Source organism: Neolamprologus brichardi, chromosome 3 (genome assembly GCF_056152115.1).
Source record: "Neolamprologus brichardi isolate AB-2024 chromosome 3, ASM5615211v1, whole genome shotgun sequence".
Classification (NCBI taxonomy): Eukaryota; Metazoa; Chordata; class Actinopteri; order Cichliformes; family Cichlidae; genus Neolamprologus; species Neolamprologus brichardi.
This window is the reverse complement of record NC_142106.1, coordinates 34,619,256-34,643,191: the sequence shown is the minus strand read 5'-3', so window position 1 is coordinate 34,643,191 and position 23,936 is coordinate 34,619,256. Positions and strand designations below refer to the sequence as shown.

Sequence of the window (23,936 nt, the reverse complement as noted above, 5' to 3'; positions counted from 1 at the left end):
TCTCACATACAGAGGGACATCTGGTTTCCCAAAATGTCAATTTTTGAATGAGTTAAGTTGCATGTTGTTCTTTGTTTATTTGACCCCAGTTGAACCAGAGGGTGTCCTGTATCTGGTGCTTGGTACAGAAAGTGTTCAAATGCAGTGACGTGGCTGCCGTGAGACTAAAGGAAAGATGTCAAAAGATTGAGTCTCAATTATAGAAGACTGCAATGAAAGAGTGGTTGGTGTCTGCAAAGATTTTCAGGTTTCAGATTGGGCTGCAGCTTTCTTAGATTTTTTAAAATGACGTGTATTTGATCTTACCGAACAGACAGTGTTTTCACTTAGAGAGTGCATGTTTTTATTCATATTTCCACACCGACTGTGGGCCTAAATTTCATTTAAAGTGATATTAGAAAGGTCTTAAAAAGCATTACATGTAACTTGTTTAAGCCTGAAAGAGCAATTTGACTGGTTATAGAAATATTAGATAGTACAGCCGTTAAAGCAGCTCCTCCAGCAGATAATATCAGTGCAAAGTGTGGCATAAAGAAAAGCCTGCTCTCCTCAGGACTGCAGCACTTCTCTGTAAACACAAAACCCCTGCCATCTGAACTATTTGTAAAATGCTAAACCGCATAAAAATTGTACAAATGTTGGCTTTAAGCTCACAGTTTTAACGAAACGACTTGCACATCTTGTTGCGTAACACCCGCCCTGCTAGGCATCAGCTAATGCCTACAACTGTGAGCAGAACAATGTAAACATGTAAATAGTGTTTTATGGAGGCTCTTCACTCCACCCAGGAGGCCGTTGTACTGTGAAACCGAGCTGTACAGCAATGCCTCTTACTGTTGGCATCATTCCACTTCTTAAATGACACACCATGGATTTGGAGGCAAAGAAGTTTTATTGTTGTCGCCCTAGCGTCCCTGATGCCCTGAATCTTGCGTCACATTAAAAATTTATCTGGCAGACTTTTCAGTGTGGGTAATAAAAGGAACACTCTCTCACACACACACACACACATATATATATATATATATCTATACACACACTAAATCAAACTCGCGTCTCTATTTCACCCCGTTGTTAGCTTCAATGCAGGACTGGCAGGTTTTTTTTTCTGTCCTTGTTGATATTGTTTATGTTTTCGACCAATTCCCTCTGACTGTACGCAGGGCAGTAAGAGGGTTAGGAGGTCGCAAAAAGCTGCTCAGTGTTTGGGTAAATTAAGGTGAAGTGTCTGTTTGTGGATGGTTTTAATTTTAAAAAAGTGTTTGTGTGTGTTTGTGTATGTGTGTGTGTGAACTTTAATCCTAAGAATGACTATAAGTTATACACTGAGGAAACCTCTTTTTATCTTTAGCTGACTTAGGCGTTCCTTTACGCTCTTCCCGCACGTGTTCTGTATTTGTGTTATCGCTTACCTCATTGCTCTGTGCGCGCGCGTTTGTGTAGGTGTGTGCGTGCATATGTGTGACCGAGCTCCTCTGATTACCCCACTGTCCACTGCTTGTTGGGGACCACTTTGTGACCGTTGCCGTGGGCGACCAGATGGCTAATTGAGCACTCTGTCATGTCACCTCCCTTCACAGGGGACTGAGCCAATCGGCGCAGGCCAGACTTCTCTGCTGCCGCCCCCACAGACATCACAGTCCCATCTTAACAGAGTCCAGCTTTAGGGGCCCAGAGGGGTTGTTTAGAAAGCTCACAAAGGGAGCCTTGTTACAACTGATACCACATCAAGCCACTGGCTTATTTACATTTTGTCAATCTGAATGGTCGACAGTGGAAAGTGTGTGCATGTGCGTCCGCGTATGTGTGTGCGTAGACTCACTTCCCTGCAGTTTGACTGCGAAAATCATATTCCGTGTATTTATGATGCCGGAATTGGCAGACATATCCTCTGTTAGATTCACAGCTAGATTACAGATGCTGCTAACTAACTTGGCACGGCATTCCTTGGCATCACATCAAAAGTATATTACTCTTGTTACGAATAGCCAAGAAAAAAGGCCTGTGTCCTGCAGAAATGATGCTGCTGCTGTTGGGATGTTGCTTTATACGAGCTCGGCTGTAAATGGATGAAGGATGACGTGCATTTGTGAGCTGTTTTTCAATGTAATTTTCCCTTGAAGTCTTCATTGATATTTACTTGATAAACTTGGCCAGAATCACAGTTATATAAAGAAAAAATACCAAAACTGATGCATGTTTATTAATTAAATCACTGATTGATTATTAATTACCGTTAAAACTTTTTTATACTTCTTAGATTTTGTTTTTTTTAATAACTTGCTAAAGATTAATTTGGCTCTTGCAGCTGATGTTAGTGCTGAATAATGTAGTAGCTACAAACTTCTTGCCTGTTGATCAACAACAATCCATCCAAGTTCAAATGGAGCATTTGGATTTAATAAGTGGATTTTGTACTGAAGACTAATTTTTAAACATGCTATTCAGATGTGGCCTACTATAAATGAGTATGAAGGAGCACAGGGTGGGAACTACTTCTTCTTGGGCTCTTTTGTGTACCCTATGATGCATCATGGCCCCGAGAACCATAATTATATAGATATGCATCTGGCTGGGGGCCCATTTAGCTCACCTGGTCGAGGCCCAACACAGCGGCCTGGTCAAGTCTTGACTGGGACCCTTTTGCTGCATGCCTTCTCCCACACCCATCGTTCCACCTTTCTGTCTAATTATAACTGTCCAATCACATAAAAATGAAGAAATGCCCCTCAAATGGATCTCTGTGTATTTTGTCCTTCAGTTAAAAACACAATGAAAATTCTCTGAATTTTTAATATTCTTTTGACTTTTATCCCCGTATTAGATCTTTGAGCCGCTCCATTATAGGACCCTATTCATTTTAGACAGACGTTGTGTAGTACGTCTATAAGGACTCTGCACTGCAGAGGCACCGACAACACGTGGGTCCTGCATGCAGACTGCTAAACAGTGTAATAACAACAACTTACTCAACCATGGTGTCTGAGGCTCTCCAGACGGGAGCATAATCACAGCCTTAATGCAAACTGTATGACGTGAACAAAGCAGCAGCTGCAGAGACTTGCAGGAAAAGGGAGGTTTGATTTCCTACTTCTATAGAAAAATGAACATAGACATTATGACTGAGGGAACACACGAGCATTATTAAGTGGACAAAAATAAGCTGAACGGATATTAAGTCATAATGTTTTTCTTGTTTTGTATTCACCTTTAAGGCAGAGTTTGATCTGTTCTTATATCTCTGTAACATTGGCTAACAGTTTGCTAATAAGATGCCGCAGTAACACAGGCCCAGAGACTCCTCAGTGACCCCCTGATAACCGCTCGTCTCCAGGTGGGAAAATGCGTATTCCCTTACCAGTTGCGTGTTTGCTTGCTGTCGCTGCACAAAAACTGGCATATTAGAAGAGGTGTATAGTGCTGCACTAAAAAACCTCTTTGCAATTGCTTTGGTCACCAGCAGATTACCACAGTGTCAGTGTTTCCATGAAAGATGCCAATTAGTCTGTTATTACTCACCAACTATTTGCTATATGGTTGTGAGACTGTGAAGAGAGCAATGAAAACTGCAAATGGACGCACCATTAACTTTCAAAATAAAAGCCTTGGCTTTTGAAACCTATTGGTTTCAGTGGTCTTCAGTGTCACTGTGTTTAGTTTTCTCCACATTTTGCCACGTTTTTTATCAATTTTTGCTACCACTTGGTGATCAGGTAGCAATTGTTTGTGAAGGGCTTGGCAGCTTCTAAACAAATAACGCACTACTGACCACAACATTCATAAGGTGGTTTTCCTGTCCAGTACCCTGCTAGCAATAGCCTAAGTTTGTTTCTTATTCACATTTCTCTGTGTATTTCTAATAGGTTACTTGTTTGTTTTAATATGAGAAAAACATTTTTTATTGTATAATTTTTATGTTTTGATATGTTTTTATGCCTTTGGAATCCTTTGAACCTTTACATTTGACATGGATTTGAAATTGCAATATATATACTGTCCTTATTTGTGTTTGAGTCTATAATTACATTTCAGTTTTTAGAGATTCATGGCTCGTTCTCTTCTTAGTTTCTTTGCACCACTGAAACAATTTTGGACAGTAAAGAAAATGCTTTCTATAGAGACGCATGATTTTTGCTGTAGTTCTTAAATGCTCTGTAAGTTGGGCTTCTAAATCCTTTCTTATTACGTGCTTACTTGATAGTTTACTTCAAAGCAAAGAGTATTGATGCACATTTGAACACAATTAGCTCGTCTGACATAATGAAACTACACACATAACGATGTTCAGAATAAGCTTTCTTGTTAAACTAACTGGCTGTTTTTCGCTGGGGAACGATACGCCGTCCTGAGAAGAGGCATTAGTGGTGTTACTAAAGGGTAGAAATGTCACTTCAATCAAAAGTGGTTTCAATTAAAGTTATTTTACCTTGCTTGATGAGGGAGCTGGAGGTAGTGAAGATAAAATCGGTAAGATATTTCCAAGGCTCTGGCAGAAAATTGAACCCCAGAATTGAAGCTAATTGAATTTGAGAATGATAAGGTTGAATGTGGGGAGCTCTTGAAGTTTGCGAGAAAAAGAGAGAAAAATGAGTGACTTCTAATTTTAATGGACAAAGATGAAGCGAGGACACAGTGTAGAAATTATTCGTTTTTTTTAACAGATACAGTACGTGGAGGACTCTGCCACGAAGTGCTCTCACAATGCTGCGTCTTTGACTTTGTCACATGGTCACTCTCTTTCAATGTCATGAATAAATAAACTCCAACTTGTATAATCATTTTTTATTCTGCTTGTGAAGAAAAAGAAGATAATACTGTGCTGCTTTATTGATGCCCACGGGAAAATACTTTCCATATGTAGGTCAGTGCACGAGTTCAAGAACAGCAATTGTGAAGCCAGTGGGGATTCATTGTCTTGCTTACGGGTCCTTCAGTAGTGTGAATGCCTACCAGAGCTGGATCGGGGATTCACATATTTGGCTTGAAGGACTTTTTAGTCAGGTATTTTATACGGATGACACTGGGAGAGAAAGCTCGAATCACGCGTGGGATTGGTGTTATTTTAATCTAAAACACTTTCCACATCCCAAATCTGAACAGCAAAATGAGATCTCAGCAGTGATTGGCATGCACTGGAGGCTGGTGTTAGGGGATCTGTTAGAATATCAGCTAATGCAAGCAGTGATTGTCATGTTAACGTGTGTAGTGGAGCCACTGTACTATGGTTAGAGGGCAGAAGCATAACCTTGTTGCCACTTTCAGCAAATGTTCTTTGCAAATGAATTATTTACTGAGTGGAATTCTAGAGAGAGATCACAAAGTTATTGAATAAAGTATAAAAATTACCCCAGAAAACAGCTTTGGGTGCACTCGGTTATTTTCCCATTGCTGATAAGTTTGTCTATTTATGTGATTTTGCATATCGTATGATTGTGAAACCAATTTAAATGCTCACTTATTACGTTAAAACAATTCTTAAAAGCTGCAGTAGGCAGAGATCTAGAAAAGTTGAACCAACCGAAAGCACCATAACAGACATAGGCATCTTCCCTCTCCCACAGGACAGGAAATGGCATTTGCACTACAAATTAGGCCACACTCTCACTGGGCCACACTAGAGACTGGTTTGCGACCCACTGTAAACCTTTCCCTGACCGGTTGGTGAGTGGTTGCTGGAGGTTGCTGGCTATTGGTAGATAAATTTGTTTGCAAAGAGGTATACAGTGGTCTACCAAAAAACCTCCTTGCAACTGGCTTGGTTGCTAGTGGATTTCTGCAGTTAGCCATAGTGTGCATATGTCAACTACTAACCAAAAATGGGGAACAGTCGCCCTCAAAGTAAGCTTTTAAAATTTGTTGAGTCCAGCGCTAAGTCAAAAGTTTTGTTCAAAGGGGGAACATTTTCCATTTCTGGACTGTCCTGCACTTCTTGCAGTTTAAGCACCACTTGGCAAGTGGTTGGAGAAAGTTTGGCATTTTGCATGCAGAATACAGACAACCACGGCAACTTGCTAATGATCAAAGCAATTACTAGGTTTTTTGTGCAGCGTTATATATCTTTGTGACCAATTTTACTGGCTGAATACCTCCAACAACCAGGAGTTCAAACCCTAATCTCTCAGGTGAAAATTTCATTGGCTTTACTCCATTGCACCACAGCTTCTTACTTAATACTTCATCCCTCTGGGCCTCTACTTCACCTGATCTGATCTCTCTCTGGATACTTGAATAAAAATAATAAGTAATTATTATTTTTTTCTCCAATGTTGCTTAAAAATTCTGATTACTCCAGCTTTAATTTTGCTTTGCATCCCTTGAGAAAAAGGCAACATAAATGGCAGTAAAGGAATGAATGAATAGATGGTGCCATTACATTCTTTGAGGAAAACCATTTCTTTGCTCATGTGTTCCTCCTCTGCTTCCCTTGTAGCTTTCCCTCGACTGGACCAATGGTCAGAAAACGCCTGCCTGCCTGAGGCTTCCATCTTCATGGACGGTTTCCTCTACATCTCATCTTCATCTACCAAGGCGACCTTGGACCGTCGCGGTAGGGATGGTGAGTCAAAATGGCATTTTTGCAAATCACTGGCAATTCCAATCCATCCATCAGTCCATTTGTAAGCAATATAAGCTGCATGTTTGTCAGAGGTCTCCTCCAGTTAAGCGCTGATCGATCAATCAGTGTCAGTCTGTCAGCTGTCAAACTGCCAATCGTTTAATCTGTACAGCGAGCAGTCACAGTCACAACGATCAATGAATTTGTCTTTCAAACGAGTTCTTCCTCGTCCTCTGGGAGGTCTTGTCAGACACAAGTATGTTAGATGAATCATCAGTGAATGCACTACGGAAGCACGGGGCAAATCTGACAAAAAACTACAACAAAAAAACTAATTAAAGAAAGAATTTTAGCACAAATCCGTTGGAAATGTACCTGAGATGCCTTCTCCAAAACTTCAAATTTCTCTTTCTTTTGTCTTCCAAGCGAGTTTAAAACTTTTAATCAGCTTCCATTTCTCACCCAACTCATCAGCTGCTGCTGAACCTCCTGCTCTGCAGTGGTCCCACTTCTCCAAACAGCTGGAGCATTTCTGGGGCCCATGGGTAATTAGGAGAAGGAGCCAGCTTTGGGTAATGCCTCTGGGGGAAGGGGGTTATTGGGAAGGTGGAGGAGTGGGACGCGGAATGGGGGGATGGGGGAGAAGCACTACCTGCCACTTGAATGAGCTAAATCTCCTTCATGTTCAGCATGATCTACCTCCATTTCCATTATCCCACACATGCACTGCTCTCATTGGCGGTTGTACATGCTGGCTAATGAACAGGGCTGAGGTCTGGGGAAATTGCCTCTTAGAGAAAATTGTGGAAAATTTAGCCGAGTATCTCTCGAAAAATCTCATTATCTGCACAAATGAAATTCATTTTCATTTCATTTGTTAAAGGATAATTCCAGTGTAATGCAACTTGACTCTTAATTTCATAGTTTTTGGCCAAAATTTGTATTAGCCATAATAACGTGGTTACTCACCGAGGAAATTGGGAACAAGGTGATTTCACTGCAAAAGAAAAAAGCTCGACAAGAAACCAGAATGATCAAATGACCAGTTTTGAAGCGTATCTGAAAGGGGGGGAAAAAAAAGTCAGATTAAATTAATTCATTTTTTTTATATTCTGGTCATGTTCTATCAACAGAATGAAACTACAAAAACAGAATTTACTAATTATTATTATTTTTTATTCATCACTTGTTCTTCATGTTTTTCATCAAAATAGAAATTAAAGCCAATGAAATGGTTAAATGTTATTCTGTAACACTATAGAGCAGGGACGGGGAACTTGTCCCGCAGGTTTTAGATCTCACCCTGAGTCAACACACCTGAATCAAATGATTACTTCATTACCAGGCCTCTGGAGAACTTCAAGACATGCTGAGGAGGTCATTTAGCAATTTAAATGAGCTGTGTTGGCTCAAGGACACATCTAAAACCTGCAGGACACCGGCCCTCGAGGCCTGGAGTTCCCCCACCCCTGCTATAGAGCCTTCTACGCATTACACATAAGGCCATGTTCACATTAATACATTTTCATTTGAAAACACATCTTTTTCTCTCCGTTTTGGCCCTCCGTCCACACTTTTGAAAACGCTCTCCAAAGCACATACATTTGAAAACGCAGCTTTCGCCTCGCAGTGTGGACAGCGGACCCGGAGCCTTTTCGAAAACGATGACACGTTTTAGTCATGTGATGCTGTCATGTGACCAATTAAACTAAGATAGCAGAGGGCATTATACAGCAGTTGTTTTGTTTGCTCTGAATCTTGACAGCCCTATTAAAGATTAATATCAGTCTGTATATGCGTCAGATAGCTTTTCTTCAAATTCTATAATTCTCACTCACTTTTGCAACTTTGTACTTTGGTGTTACTCGCAGCAACAACTCCACCTCATTGTTAGTCCATTTAAAAAACTCTGTGCTTTTCTTCGACATTTTGTTGCCACATTTCAAAGAGCCGGAAAGTAAAAAAAACGGCAGACAGAAATGAAGCAGGTCGAAGCATCTTGCATTTCACGCATGCGCAGTACTGGAACTTAAGCGTTTTCGGCCGTTTCAATGTGGAAGCACAACAAAACAATAGAGTGGACAGACGAAAACGCTGTTTTCAAATTTATCCTAGCTAGTGTAGCCGTAGCTAATTTAGGCTACGTCTACACTATGGATATGCGTGCTATAAGGCTCCCGGTGCACAGTTTCTGTGCTGATGTTAATGCCAGACGAGGTTTGGAAAGAAGGTGGAGCAGTAGCTATTGTTACTCATTGTGCTCAGGAGTTGGTGAGCACATCTACATTCACAATAAATGACCTACCAGAATAGATCATTACTGAATGTCGGTGGACCTGTATCAGATGAAAATATAAAATGTTAAGTTGTTGTAATAACAAGATAATTTTTAAACTGCATTGTACTATTATCTTAGTAAAAAGTCATAAGTAACCACCCCAATCTGTTTAATATTGGCTGGTGTTGTTTACGTGAATGTTTTGCCAAAAATACACTGATGTGTCTGCAGAGCAGTGAGAGCAGCTCTAGACTGTAGTGGTTAACACGTTGGCTTGGTAAGCAAAAGGTCACTGGCTCGATCTACCCGCTGTAGCCATCTTGAAAGTAACTTTAGTTAAGTATTTCCTAAGGTTACAGTCTCTGCTCGAGGCCATACCACCCTGAGCATGCCCAATGGTTGGTACTTGGATGGTCGCTTGCCTGGGAATCTTGTGGCAGCTGTGGCTCAGGATGTAGAGCCGGTCATCTATCCAGTGCCTGCTCCAGTCTGCATGCTGAAGTATCCTTGGGCGTACTTTGACATGAACGCAGAGTTGCCCCTGATGTATCCACCGGAGGTTGTGTGTGTGCGAATATTAGATGAGGTGCTTGGATATAGAAAAAAAGCACTTGTATGAATGTGACTGAGTGAAGGAGGCTTGTAGTAAAAAAAGCGCTTTGAGTGCTCTGTTAGCGTAGAAAAATACTATATAGTTACCAGTCCATTTACCATTTTGTATCCTAATATAAAAGCCGAGATGGAATGTGAGTACATGGGTTGTTATTCCACATACAGCGGGTGTTTCAGTATTGCTACAGGTGCCCATTTTTGTTGGCCACTGTCGTGCATTTTATACCACTTGCAGTCGCCGCGCCATCCCCTCAGATAAGTGCTTGCAATATTTCCTCCAATAAATACCTTGTTATTTCATCAATTATAGAAAACCACGCAGACACGGCTTTTGTGCTTTAATGGTGCTTTAACTGCAGCTGCAGCTGCTGAAAAATTCAGAGGGGTTGGGTTCAAAACTCGGTGTGTTCCAACTTCTTCAATCACAAGGAAATGCTGTCAGGACTTTGCGAGCGCAAAGGGGTGAGGTATTTTTGAATGTGCTCTCCTGGATGCCTTTTGCTCGCAGGCTAATGGTTTGATGGTCTATAGATGCACCAAAGTCCTTAATAATTCATACAGTAGCTTGTGCTCATGGCTTAATAAAAGCACTCTGCCACAGTGTCTTAAACTTTACCTTCTTTTTTTGGCTTGGAGAGAGCTCTAGTGAGCTGTTGTGCTTCCACTGATGGGAACTAGTATGTGTAAATTAATTTGGCAAGCAGTTTTGGTAATGCCTTTGAAAAGGTGGCTGGGGGGCGAGGACCAGGGTGCTGGCCCACAGTAATGAAATAAAATACAACGCCTGCTTCGCATTTGGCAGCATGTTAAGTCAAGACACTGCTGCTAATATAGATTAGGGTTAGAAAAACAAATTTCCTTGTTTAATTTAACAGCGCTGCACCGTCCTCGGCAGCGTGGCACCACTTTACCTCCTGCTTCCTGTTGTGTTTGAGCTCGGCTTCATATCCGGTTTGTACAGTTGATTCCAGCGTCAATTAAGTCCTCCCCCTTGGAACGGGCCGAGCGGTGACTCATGCTACTCCCACACTGAAGAGCGTGCACTTCTCCGTGTGCGCTCGCGTGAGTCCTTTGAGGGGAAAGCGAGACAGTTAGTGTCTGAAATGGTGAGTGGCAGCAAGGAAATGGCATCCTCAATTTTGTTTGATTAGTTTTGTCTTTTCCCTCATCAGCAGTGCTCTGTTTTTTTCCCTTTCCCCAGCAACACTAGCTCAGAAGAGAAGAGAGATGAGACAGATGTGGAATTACATTTTACTGAGGACAGAAATCTGTGTGGAGAATTCAGTTGCTTGCAGCTACAAAGTTGGAGTCGGGTTTTTGATAGTGAACCAAATCTTCTTTGTGGTTTATGGTAAAAAATTAGCTTTCAAAGACTGCTTAAATAATTACAATTTCTAAGTAGTCACGTTTATACTGCTCTGTTTTTATTTCACGAGCACTAGACAAAGCCGATTGAAACATTTGTCTTAATCTAATGTACTTTTTGGGGTGTCTGTGTTTATGTAACCGCGCCTCCTGCCTAAATGAGTAAGCAGTGCTGTTGCTAAAGCCAGAAATACATGGCAGATAGTGTGTATTTTTTTCCCTTTATCTTATGCCATATCTGTCCATTCCTCCCTGTAATGAAGTGGGCTGTAATTCTGGCACAGACAGATCGTTCAGATCCCTTCAGTTTCTCGATTTCCATTTCCAGCCCCCCTGACAAGCTGTCCAGCAGATGTCTTCATCACAGATATTTTAGTCTGATGGCAAGATAGGCAGAAGATTGGTGGAAGGGGTAGAGGTGGGAGAGTGAGCGAGGGAAGAGGTTGATTCAGTGGAAGAGGGGCACAGCCGGCTATTTCGATGCATACTGAAATGGGTGCCTGCGCCGCGTCGATAAAAAGTTTCGGGGGACTTTTTGGGTAAATCTGGGCGAGCGCGGTTAAAAATAAAACTTGATACACATTCAGAGTTAAAACTTTTGAGTAAACTTGTTATTCTATAAATGCGGCTCATTCAGTCAATGAACAATAAGACAGTTTAAATGCCACATTGACTGGCTGATTTGTCTAATCAGCCTGCTTATCGTGCGCTCTTGGAGCATTTAGCACATTTTACAAATTGCTGTAGTGAGAAAGGAGGTGAAGGGAAAAGGAGCAGCAAAGGGAGAAACTGAGGTTCCACATAGTAGATTTCCTCTGGAAAACACTATGCGGGGAGAGCTTTTAGTGTATAAGCTAATTGGCTCAATTTAGCGGGTGCAGGCTTGTACCACGCTTGGCTTCCGCTAGGCGTTGTCTCTGGCGGCTGGTTGTGGACTCCTGCGGAGAACGGCTGGGCCGCAGGGCCGTTGCTGTGTGTGGGGAACAGCTGGCAATGGACGCAGCTGCTTGATTGTAAATCAAGCACCATTGTTCCTGCTATTGCGCTGGTGCTTGTGTGGAAGCTAGTGGTATCCCACCCGCTAAGGAAATGCCGAACCACAAACAAAGAGGGAAGATAGATGCACATGATTGGGTGATGTGCAGATATTTGATAAAGCCAGTTTCCTGGGGGAATATCTTCAAGGGATCCAAAGGCATTCACTGCTGTGGTAGGAAGTAACTTGTGCCACACATTTTTAACACAGTTGCATTCAAGTGATTGAAACTCATTGTAGTTATTTACAGAGACCTTGCCAGTATGGCACTGAAATGACAGCATCACATGTCCTGCATCTAGAGTACAGCTTCCTTGCCTGATTTATAGATATTCTTCTACTTTGTGTGTCTTCTGTCTTATCCATAATCCATCAAATCAAACATTCATTCCCAATTCAAGCTTGAAGAAGATCAGTAGTAATGTCTCCAATTAGATTTTTTAAATTCTTGACTTGTGACACTTTGTGGCTGCCTCCCTTTCTACGATCTCCTCGGCGTGTTAGGGCTGTATGTGAGAATCTGTACCTGTGGTTTTGCTGCCCATTATTAGGATAATTCTTCTAAAAGTGGTAGAGGGAGCCCACTCATGTGTCCACTCTGATTAGACTCAGGATCCCACAGCAATTTGCTTCCTGGATTCACAGTGGGACTTTTAGTGTCTTTGTCCTTGGACGAAGAGGAAATTAAAAATGTTTTCTTTGTGTCCTCGGCATAGATAGAAGGTTTTGAAGATGTCTGTTCAGGGAGATTGGATCTAGATGCCACAAATGGCAGCGTCGCAATGATATCCATTAATATTCCTAATATTTGCATATTTCAAAGGCATTGTAACTTTTTATGACCTTAATGAGAGGTTTCGAACCTCTCCGGCATGTTAACCTTCAATAAAAAATCAATATCTAAGAGTTATTTTAAACAAACGAAGCTCACCCTTTTGAGTTTAACTCCTGTTTTATTTTCATATTGAATCATGTTTTTTTCTGCACCTCCAACAACAAAATTTCCACCTTACAACTGGAACAGTTACTCACAGTCTACTATTTCAGCTACAGGAGTAAAATAAAACCACTATTATTTGATTGTTTTGGCTGCCCAGATCAAGTTTTCATTTTCCTGGAAGATTAGCTAGAATTGCATAGTGAAAACAAGGCTTTAAGCCAGCGGTCCCCAACCCCCGGGCCTCGGACCGTGAGTCGTTTGGTACCGGGCCGCGAGAGTTGAGGCTCAGGTCTGGAATGTATGTTTTTCAGGGTTTTTATCGGTTTTCAGCGTTATTTTGTTATCGTTTTTATCGTTAACTCAGTTTTCCTGGGTCTTTTCACGTGTGTTATGAATAAATCTTCTTTTTTTTGGTACCGGTACTAGTTTTATTTTGTTGTATTTATCCGCGACACATTAAAGGCCGGTCCGTGAAAATATTGTCGGGCATAAACTGGTCCGTGGCGCAAAAAATGTTGGAGACCGCTGCTTTAAGCAACCAATCCAAACGCTCATTTTGTCATTATTCTATAGCCAATTCATTGCACAACCAACATTTACTTTGTTATCATACCTTGATGCCTTGCCTGTTGTCAGTTTAATATGTTTTAAATGTGTAGTTGTTATGGGGGATTATAATGAGACTTCTGCAGCAATACCAAATGAATAGTATAAAATATATATGCATTAGTTATGGAAAAATGGGTAAACACACCTTACGGCAGCTGTAAATTTCTAATCGCACGCAGTTTCTTATACTTTATAGTACTGTGTTTGTGTCTTGAGCCACCCATCATCTCTCACCAAAATGGGAAATTTGTGCAGCAATTTCTTGGGAAATGTGCAAACATGCATATATAAATATATCATGTAAGGGAAACTAGAGTTTGTACAATTCAAACGAGCTTGTCGTTGAGTTCTCTTATGCAAGCTTTCGCGTCATTTCTTACAAGAAAGTTTGAAGGACTTTCAAAAATCGTATTTATTTTATGTTTTCCTATCCAGCTATGCTTTTACTGCTTTGGGAGTGTGTTTGGGATCATTGTCATGCTGGGAAATGAAGCTGTTTCCAATCAGATGCTTTCTCGATGGTTTTACATGGTGGATCAAAATCTGAATGTACTTTTCTGTGTTCATATTTCCATCAATTTTGACAAGATCTCCAACACCAGTGGCTTAAATGCAGGCCAACCATGACAGAGCCTCCACCGTGTTTTACAGATGGCTGTAGGTGCTTACTGTTGTACAGCTCTGCTGACCTCCTCTGTACATATAAATATGATCTAAACCAAAGTTTAAAATTTGGTTTCATACCTCTATCAGACCTGTTGCTGCTGATTTTCGGCACACGTTTTATATAGCTTGGCATACCTCAGGCATACCTCTCCCTGTTTCCCTTCTTTAACAATGGCTTCTTGACAGTCAGCCTTCCGCTGAGACCCGTTCTGATGAGGCCTCAGTGAACAGTAGACGAATCAACCGAGGGACCAGATGCCTGTCTCAGGTCCTGTGTCAGGTCTTTGCTCGAATATTTTCCTATTTCTTAAGGACATGACTTCAGATACTATTCAACTGCTGCAGATTGTTTTTAGGACTTGGACTTGTCTTCCACTTGGAGGTGACACAGCACGCCATGCTCTTTTGCATTCCCTTCTTAATGCAAAATACTGTTTATGCCTCTCAAACTGTTATCTGTAGTATTTTCATAAATTCATCTAAAGAAATACGAATGTGGGAATTATAATTGTTGTTGTACTTGCGCAATGAAAATAAAGGGCGATTCTATTCCATGTGTTTTGGCAACAGGCTGCTAGTAACATAGTGCCTAAATCGTCTGTTGTGTGTAGACACAATGCCGGTTCATCCCTTGAGTTATGAGTTGTTTTATGCTTGAATGATTCACAGGTCAGTGTTAAGCAAGACTGAGTGAAAAAGGAGCTGAAACTTTCAGCCTAGAGAATTACTGTAGACCATGTTCGAAAATTACAACAAAGTCTGACTCCGTGGAAGCAAAATCTAGAGAAATGAGAGGATATTTAAGACGTTCAAGGTGCTATATGGAGTGTCCACGTGAACGCTTACCCTCTGTCGAGGCCCAGATTCCCAGGTTTAGGAGCAATTCCTATATGGAAGGGATTTGCCATTCTTTTAAGCTTAAGACTTTTTAAAGATACTGGTTTTCACATGTCAGCATCTCCTCCTGCAACCTTGTCCGTTAAGCCTGCAACACAAAGAAGATTTTCAAAAAAACACCCATTCATTTTTTTTTTTGTTTTGACAATTTGAAGTTTTGCCTTTGTAAAGACATTTAACCCAAAAAAACAAAAACAACCTGAACGTCTGCACTAAATTTGTAATTGGACTGAACGACATTCAGCAGTTGTCGAGACATTGAATGTGAACCCCCCAAATGTCAGCCTGGTGATTGTGGCGTAAAATTTGACGGGAATCGGCAAATTCATGAGAGTTCAGCCTGTTCAATTTTATTAGTTTATTTATTAGTTAGTTAGTTATGTAAAATGCAGTAAACTGAACCGTGACAGCACCAAATAGGTACAACACCAGATCCTCCTGGGTATATTTTATACATATATCTTACAGATAACAACATTAACTTACTGAGCAGTATGATTTATAAGAGCAGCACAGTACTGCGTGCCATGTTTAGTAGTACTTTCGTCCATACATGACCTAAACTCCCACATAACCACCACATGAACCATTACAAAGACACTTAAAAAAAATAATTACCAATATGCCACGTTCCTGCGAGCTCATGATGGCACCTGACTTCAGTTCAGAAAACAAGTGTGCCTCTTAAAAGGATGATTGTGCTAAAGGTTTCACGTGGTACAAAAGAAACTTTTCGGCTAATAAGCTATTAGGGACAGGACAGAGGGAAGGAAAGGCGAAATTACAGAGGCAGTGTAGCACGAAACAACGACTTAGCTATTCTCTGTTAAGAAATGATGGACATGACATTTTCTGCAAAACCTTAGTGATTCAGGGACACATTTGAAGCGAAAGTGAAGTGCATGGCAATCTTTTCCGTCACCAAGACAACACTGTGTCCTGTCAGATAGATTGGATTGGTAATGGCTTTAAATACCAGAGTGTCTCTGTTTCTCTGTCCTCCCAGCCTCTCCCTCTGTATGTGTCTCTGTATATGTATATATGTGTGTGTGTGTGTGTGTGTGTGTCCTACATACAAATAGAAATTGGTCGCTTTCAAATGGAGATGATGAATCTTTAGCTGTTGGAATAACTCTTTTCTTGGAAGTGAAGTGGGGTCAAAAGAAAAGTATTTTTTAATGCCACAGTAAGCAGTTAGGTATTAGTCACTGCATTTTTAAAGCTGTTTACAGAATTGTGTCCAAATAGTTTTTTTTCCTAGACAAAAGACACAAAGAAAAGTCAGAAAGAGCCACAAAGAGAGGCAGTGCAAGGGTGAATAGAGCAAAACTGACATCCTCCTTTTCCCATGCTTATCACATCCTTTTTCTTTTAACAGCCAGTTGTAGACACTTCCTTTTTATTGGAACTATATCTGTTCCTTCAGAAACATCACACACAGTTGGCAGTGGAATGCACAATTAGCATATTCATGAGATGAATACAGTGGAAACTTTGGAGTCGCAAGCGACAGGGGGTGTGGGGTGGGAAGCTGTTTGTGTGCGTGTGTGTGTGTGTGTGTGTGTGTGTGTGTGTGTATGTTTGTTGCGGAACAAAAAAGCAGATGGCACGGTGACTTTGAAAATCCAAAATTAGGTATGTTTTCATGAACTTCATGCTCATTGGCTATGTAAATCGCACAGTCAGACAGTCATGAAAGACAATGTTGTGTGTGTTTTCCAGCTTTTCCTCTGAGATCATGTTTGTTGATTGAAATCTGCTTGCTGCTTGTCTCTTAACAGTTCTAATTTTGAGAGTGTGTACATCTTTGCGTGCATGCGTTTGTGCGTATGCCCTCACATGCTGTGTATATTATATTTTATTGAAACTGACATGCGGTCTTCTTAAATAACTGCCACGTGGACGCAGATCTGGCTTTGAACAGTGAGATGTTCCTCACGCCATGCCAGAACTACTTTTGATCATTTAAAAATGGAGACCACAGTCTTTCTGCCCAATTTGGACTCAACTCAACAGCTTTTTAAAATGTTGTGCTTTAACCACAGAGGAAACTCATGGATGTAGGGAAGGAGGACATGCAGAGGGTTGGTGTGACACAAAGGGTAGGATGAGACGGAGGCAGGTGATCCTCTGAGGTGACCCCTAAGGAGAGCAGCAGGAAGACGATTTATTTAACTTGAGCAGAATAGCTTTGCTTGAATCACAGTATTACTGGGTCTTGGTGCAGCTGCTCAGTTCCTCCAGTGCCTGAAAAAAGCCACTTCAGGCTCCTTTAACTTAACTTTCTTCTTATTGGCTGCGTCTCAAAAACAGAAGGTCTGATCAGCAGGTGGGTGGGGCATGTGTGCTCACAACCACAACATGCACATCAGATGATGGTGTAAGGATATCCACTTGTAGGTGGTGTGGTACCATTATCTGACTAGTTTGGTTTATGACTTAACAGCACACAAAGAGAGTGTATGCAGGCGACATGTGACATTTACTCATCTGCTGCAGTTTATCTGTGAAAACTGCAATAACATCTAATCTCTGAACTTTTAAACAGTTTTTTTGAAAGTGTTGTTTCGGCTTGCAGAGAGTCATTAGCTGAGTTAAATAAGGTTCGAGTGGTGCTAATTGTCCCGAAGCCAATCACTCAGATTACTGCCTCTAATTAATGTCTTTTTCTGACTTTACAAACAATAGACAGTTTGTCCAGTTCTATCAAAATGCAAATGTACATTTTACAGTAGAGATAATAAACATATTGAGGTCAAATAAGAGTCCAAGCTACGCATTTATCTCAAGGTGGAATCAAGTTTGTGTGTGGAATATATCTCCAAAGATAATGAAGGTTATATTGTTATAAGTACAGTTGTGTTATGCATATTGTGTGTGTGTTTTTTGTTATTAAACAAACGCATTCATCCTCTTACTTTGTTTGCTTGGATCAGAAGCATCCATTGGCTACCAAATGGCCAGTGCTAGCAAGCCTCAGGTGGACAAAGACGTGGTCCCCGTACCTTTGTAATACCATTGTTTATCTATTCTCTTCAATGTACACTAATTATATCAAAAAATGTGAAATTCTGCTTTAATTCCACATGTTTTCCAGGTCTTTATTATTTACTGAGATAAAGCGGGAAAAGCCTTACCACTATAGAGTGATTTAATTACTGTATTTCAAAGTGAAAGTAAATTAATTAAATAAGTCATTTTCAACATGTTAGCCTACTTTTGTAACATAAAGTAAAATCACTGTAAAACCATAGCAAGCTAAGTAAAGCCTGTAACTACATATTGACAACACAGCAGTGTTTCTCAAACTCAGTAAATGATGTTGATTGATTTCAGCTCTAGTCATATTTATATACAAAAAATAAACAGATAAATACATTATTCAACAATAAAGACTTAATGTGTTTATGATGTTAAATTTTACAATCTTCAGTCTTGGTCAGGGCCTTTCCTGCTTTGGGACCTGATCAATAGTTAGTTGACTGCTGAGCTCACCTGACTATTGATCAGGTGAAGTCAATAGTCAGTATAACTTTTTCACAGCAGGCATGTGACTTATAGCAGCAAGTGCACACTTGGGGGGAAGTTTTGTCAATGATGACTGTGTTTCATCAGGTTTTCTGCATTAACACCACTGGCACAATGAACTGCCTCATGAAGATCATACTGTTGTGGCCACAGCAATAGTGACTGTTCAGAAACATCACACGGTCCCACCTAAAAGCTCATTATTTAGTTTAGGTAGTGATGGATGAGCAACAGTTGAAAGCATCAGGCATAGATCAGATTATTGTAATGTATATGCAGACAAACCCCTTAACAATATATGATAAAATAGCTAAGGCCCCAGCCAACCGCATGGTAACCACTGGTCGCTAGGGAACAATGTGCGTTCCCGGACCAGTTGGCGAGTGGTTGCAGGAGGCTGCTTGCTGCCGGTAGGTGCAGTTGACTGCAAACAGTTACATGGTGTGGCACAGAAAACTGTTGCTTGTGTTCACCAGCTTGTCTGCAAAACCTTGCTAACTAACTCCTGAATGGTACTGAAACGTGAAGTGGCAACTGTTTGCCTTAAAAGGAAAAGTTGTGCCGGTAAGCTATATCTTTAACTTTGAAGGCGAACTGTCACTGCTTGTAGTTACCAAGTTTTTGCAGATAAGCTGGTATTTTCAGCGCAAAGCACCAATCCACTAGCGACCAGAACAGTCAGATTGAGCACCATCTTTGTGACTCACTTTACCAGTTGACTCCATTTCCCTCTGGGATTCATAAAGTTTGTCTTTTTCTGATTCTGATTCTGACTGCCAGCAACTTCCAGTAACCACTCCCCAACCGGGAAGGTAGTACGCGTTTTTCCACAGCAACCAAGAGGCTGAAAACAAAGCGAACTCCGGCAGCAAAAGAGCAGCGTTTTTATCAGTCACCACTTTAATACAAGTTTCGACTAATGTTTAAGTAGTAGTTTCAGAAGCTTTCTTACGTCCTTTTTTCTATCATTGGAATGCATGACTAAGTTTGTAAGTGGCCTGTCCTTATACACAGTATTTATAATGCTGCTTTCTGTGTATGTGTGAATTTCAGACATGGCACGCCGTTGGTGTACTTTGGAAGGCGGCTTCCTGAGTTACTATGAGAGCGAGCGAAGCCCTTCAGCCATTGGCAGGGTGGACGCCACCGAAGTCATTAGCCTGGCTGTCAACCACACAGAGACGATGACTGGAGCTGGGTATGAATGCACACACAAATCAACTAATTAGTGAAAGTGAGTACATGAAGAAAAAAATCTAAAGGTTTCAGGAAATTACTTCAGTCCAAATCATGGACTAGATTTCAAAACTTTTTGTGTTCCCCTAAGCTTGAACTGATTATTACAGAGTCTTTTCAAATGAACATCAAACTTCATTTACTGCTGTAAAGTAGTGCCAACATTTGTTTTTTTTTATGTATTTCTTAAACATATATTAAACATATTGATATTTTTTTTTTAAACTCACAATATTAGCTGTCCAGAGAGAACTCTTAAATAACCTCAAACCTCCCAGAGCAGCAACAAACACCATCACATGTCCTATAGTAGCCCATGAGATTCTTTAAACAGTTCTTTAAACCTCGCTCTTATTGGCTCATTGTCTTACTAAATTAGCCAACCTCTAAGTTTTGCCATGAAACTCTTCCTTAAAATCACCTCATACAATTTTGGATTTATCATTCCCTCAGTAAATCTATCCAGGCTCTGAGGTAGTGAAGCAAAGCCCAAACCATGATGCTCCCTCTACTTGTGTTCTATCCCGTGCTGTAATTACGTTTTTCAGTTTTTTTTCCCCCCGCTTTCAGACAAAACATTGTAAATTTTTGCCTAAACCTTCAACTTGAAACAAATTGAGATATCAGAGGGGGACAATGCTTCCATTAGCATCACTTTTATTCAGTGTTTTCTAACAGTGGAGCTACAAACACAGATATAGAGATTTCTGCAGAGATGTTGTGTTTCTACACTTGGCCCACTTTCAGGATTAAACATTTATTATAGATGATTTGTGTTTTTGTGGATTGGTTTACACTTTGGTCTTCATAAAGGCGTTTGTAGCTTTTTCTGGCTTTGCGCATCTCTACGAACGTTCGATGACCTTCAGAGTTGTTGCGATGTTTCACACCAATCCGTCTTTATTGTGTGCCATTATTTAGAGCCAGGGACACCTCTACAAGTCACGCATCCCATCCTGGTCCTACCAGATATTCACAGCTTTCCCTGCTATGCTATTAATGTCGAGCATTTAACATTAATTTAAATCCAGTATGTGGGGACCGCACATAAATTACACTTTGCAGGAGATCAACAAGGTAATAAGGCTTTCATAAACACTCAACATTTAAATTTACTCTTATTCATGCACATCCCTCGTACATAAGCATACGCAGCACAACCCTGCAGTTAAACTGCTTTGAAATGCTTCATTTGCATCCTCTCTACTAAATCATAATTTATGTGATTGTTAAATCTGCTTTAAGGACACACGTGTCACACATACACAAAAGGCATTTTGAATAATTTATTTCTTTTATTGGTTAAAATCATTTTTACTGCACGTTTTATTCATATATTGCAGCACCACAGCCTGCTTGACGTGGATGTATACCCAGGCTTCTGCTCTGTTTCTTTCCCCTCGTTGTGTGTCTCATTAGCATAACCTCAGACTGAGCATTATTCAGTTTTACAGAACCATCAGGGCTTTATGAGCGCTATGTTTACTATTTACTTTGGTGGGGATGCAGTTTTAACTGCCACTTCCTGTGTTCGTGTTACCGTTCCGCCTCACCCCGATCGCGTTCAGCACTCCTCAGTCAGATTATGATGCAGCTACACCACAAAAAAACAACAAAAAAAAGTTGCTTTGACAACAAACTTTTATTTACTTATTTATTTATTTATTTATTTCTTGTGGAAGTGGTACAAACACTCAAAAAAGAAACAGCAGATGTCCCCATACATCCCCGCTCACATGCGTCACACTCCCACTGCATCCTGTATGTGCGTTCATGTGCCTGTCCCCCTGTTCCCGAGCCCGGAGTCTGATAACGGCTTATGATTAAAGCATAAGCCAAGTCCTTAATGATAGCAGCAGATGTTATGAAGAGGAAACAATGCTTTTATTTGTAAATGTTATGTATACAGCCATTAGAGACACATCTGGCTTGCTAAAACTTTGACCTTTTTTAATGAGCTGGACACACACACACACACACACACACACACACACTGCCGTGACAGGTTACACTGATAATCATGCGTGTGTGCGTTTGGTGAGTGTGCTTGGTGAGTGTGCTACAAAGCAGCATCGACTTGCACCATTTTTAGCCCTGCACATAAATCTCAGTTACAGGTCACGGCGTGACCTCGGCAACAGCTATTATTTCTCCGTCGCTGGCGCTCATAATGGCCGTGCGTTTCACTAGATTAAGCTCTGCCTCGCTCCGTCTCAATCCTGCAACTTCCAGCGTTCCCAGCATGCCCGTGCACGGAGAGAGCCGGGACGTCTCACCTCTCCACTGTCTGCCGCTCATAAATATTAATGTATGCAGATGACACACTCCCACCAGCAGCCTATCACCACGCTGCAGGAGACCGTAGGTGTCATTTCCATTAAACATGGCATTTGGGTAATTTCACCGTGGCAGAGGACACCGTGAATTATAGCGCAGCCCCAAAACATACGTTGGCTAAAGTTTATGAATATTAGAAATCCACTCCTAAGGAATTAATGCAAAAAGAGTATGTTAGCTGGTGATAAGTTAATTTTTTTTTCTCCTTGCCTAAAAATTATTTTCTTACTCATCTGCCTGTTCTGACAAGAATATTTGTAAGTCGATTCCGACCTTCAGATTTAGCTAAAAGCCTTGGAACTGCTTCTTTTTCGTCCTTTTTAGCTGCTTTTTTGGTGCGGTTTCATTATCTGTCATGTTCGTTATCATGTCCTCCTCTCGCACACAAGCTTTTTGGAAGAGCTTAGACGTCGACTTTGCAAGTGACATGGGGTTTCTATGTAGGGCAGGGAGTTTAGACTTTTCCGAGGTACACGAAAGCATTGAGCATTGAGGAGAAACTAAAAAATCTACAAAAATACATATAGATAAGTTTGTGCATAAAACACAGGTAAGTCTTGTACTGCAGGTTTCCTCTGTGAGGAAGTGTTTCTTAACTCACTCTTAGTATAAAAAACTATTTTCCAGCACACTTAAAATAGCACGAGCGTGTGTAAATGAAGCCTACTTGAAAATTGAATTGAACCAATTTAAAAATCTGGTCTCTAATAAGGAGGGTCAGCTTTTTACAGTAATGTGTGAAATATTTCCTTAATCATGGAGTTTTCACATGTGCAATAAAGGACAGAGAGCTCTTTTGATTGCTGTGATAAGGTGGCAGCATGAGCGTGAAAATTGAGGGTTCCTTATTTGATTTTCATCTGTGCAAAGTAGTAGAACTGAAATTCTTACTTAAAGAGTCCCAGATCAAAAGATGACAAGTGTGGAAGAATCATATCTTTGGATATGCCTCCAAAGCTGCATAGGGAGAGCGGTTCCATCTGGTTTCATCTGGTCGACCTAGGAGGAAACTGACGGTCAAACTTTAGGGTGATGCTGTGATCTTCGCAGCAGTGGCATCATTGTGCGAACAAAACAAAAGCCAGACAGAGTAGATTGAGGTAAAACATGCAAAATAACAAAGACAAAGAAGAAATATAGCTGATTTATGGAGGCAGAAGCATGTTATAAAACTGTTTTGTCCCCACGGAGGAGGACATAGCTGGGAATTATCATTCTAATGTCCATGTACATCAAACTTGATGTCATACCCAAGTTTATCAGATCCGTCCTGCACAGCGTGGCGTGCAATAAAGTTTCTTGGGCAGCTAACAATTGCATAATTTGTATCATAGGTGCCTTAATTTCTCTTGTGGAAACGAGGTGGGACCAGACAGACAGCTGTACATCCAGGACAACATTTTGAACATCTCCATATCTATATTCAGATAAAACTGACTGATATGTGTCACTAAGACTAGATGGTCAGGCTCAGGCTCACATAAAAAGACAGACTTCAGACTCTTCTGAGGTGTAAACTAACTGAATCACCTCTTTGGTTGCACTTTAACCATCACAAAGCAAGAGACTAAATGTCATTATGTCTTCATTTTCTTATTTCTGTCCATTTATTTTCTTCTGCTAATCCAATTCAGGGTCACATGGGGGTCTAGAACCTATCGCAGCTGTCATGGGGGGGGGGGAAGGTGGGTGCAGTCTGGACGGGTCACCAGCCTGTCGCAGGGATAGGTTTAGAATCACCAATTAGCCTAACCCCATGTGCAAGTGTTTGTACTTTGAGAGAAAGGAGCACAAACACGAGGAGAACATGCAAACGCCAGAGCAATGGATTTGAACCCGGGACCTTTTTGCTGTGAGGGCATCGGGCTAACTACTT

At 40.9% G+C, this 23,936-nt stretch overlaps 1 protein-coding gene across 1 annotated transcript in view; it reads left to right on the top strand.

Moving 5' to 3' along the window:
• arap2 (ArfGAP with RhoGAP domain, ankyrin repeat and PH domain 2) overlaps positions 1-23,936 on the top strand; it is a 162,424-nt gene that overhangs the window by 88,183 nt on the left and 50,305 nt on the right. The window contains exons 15-16 of the mRNA XM_006801720.3: positions 6,431-6,556; positions 19,541-19,685. Of these exons, the coding sequence (XP_006801783.2) occupies positions 6,431-6,556; positions 19,541-19,685 (271 nt within the window). The remainder of the gene's footprint in view (positions 1-6,430; positions 6,557-19,540; positions 19,686-23,936) is intronic.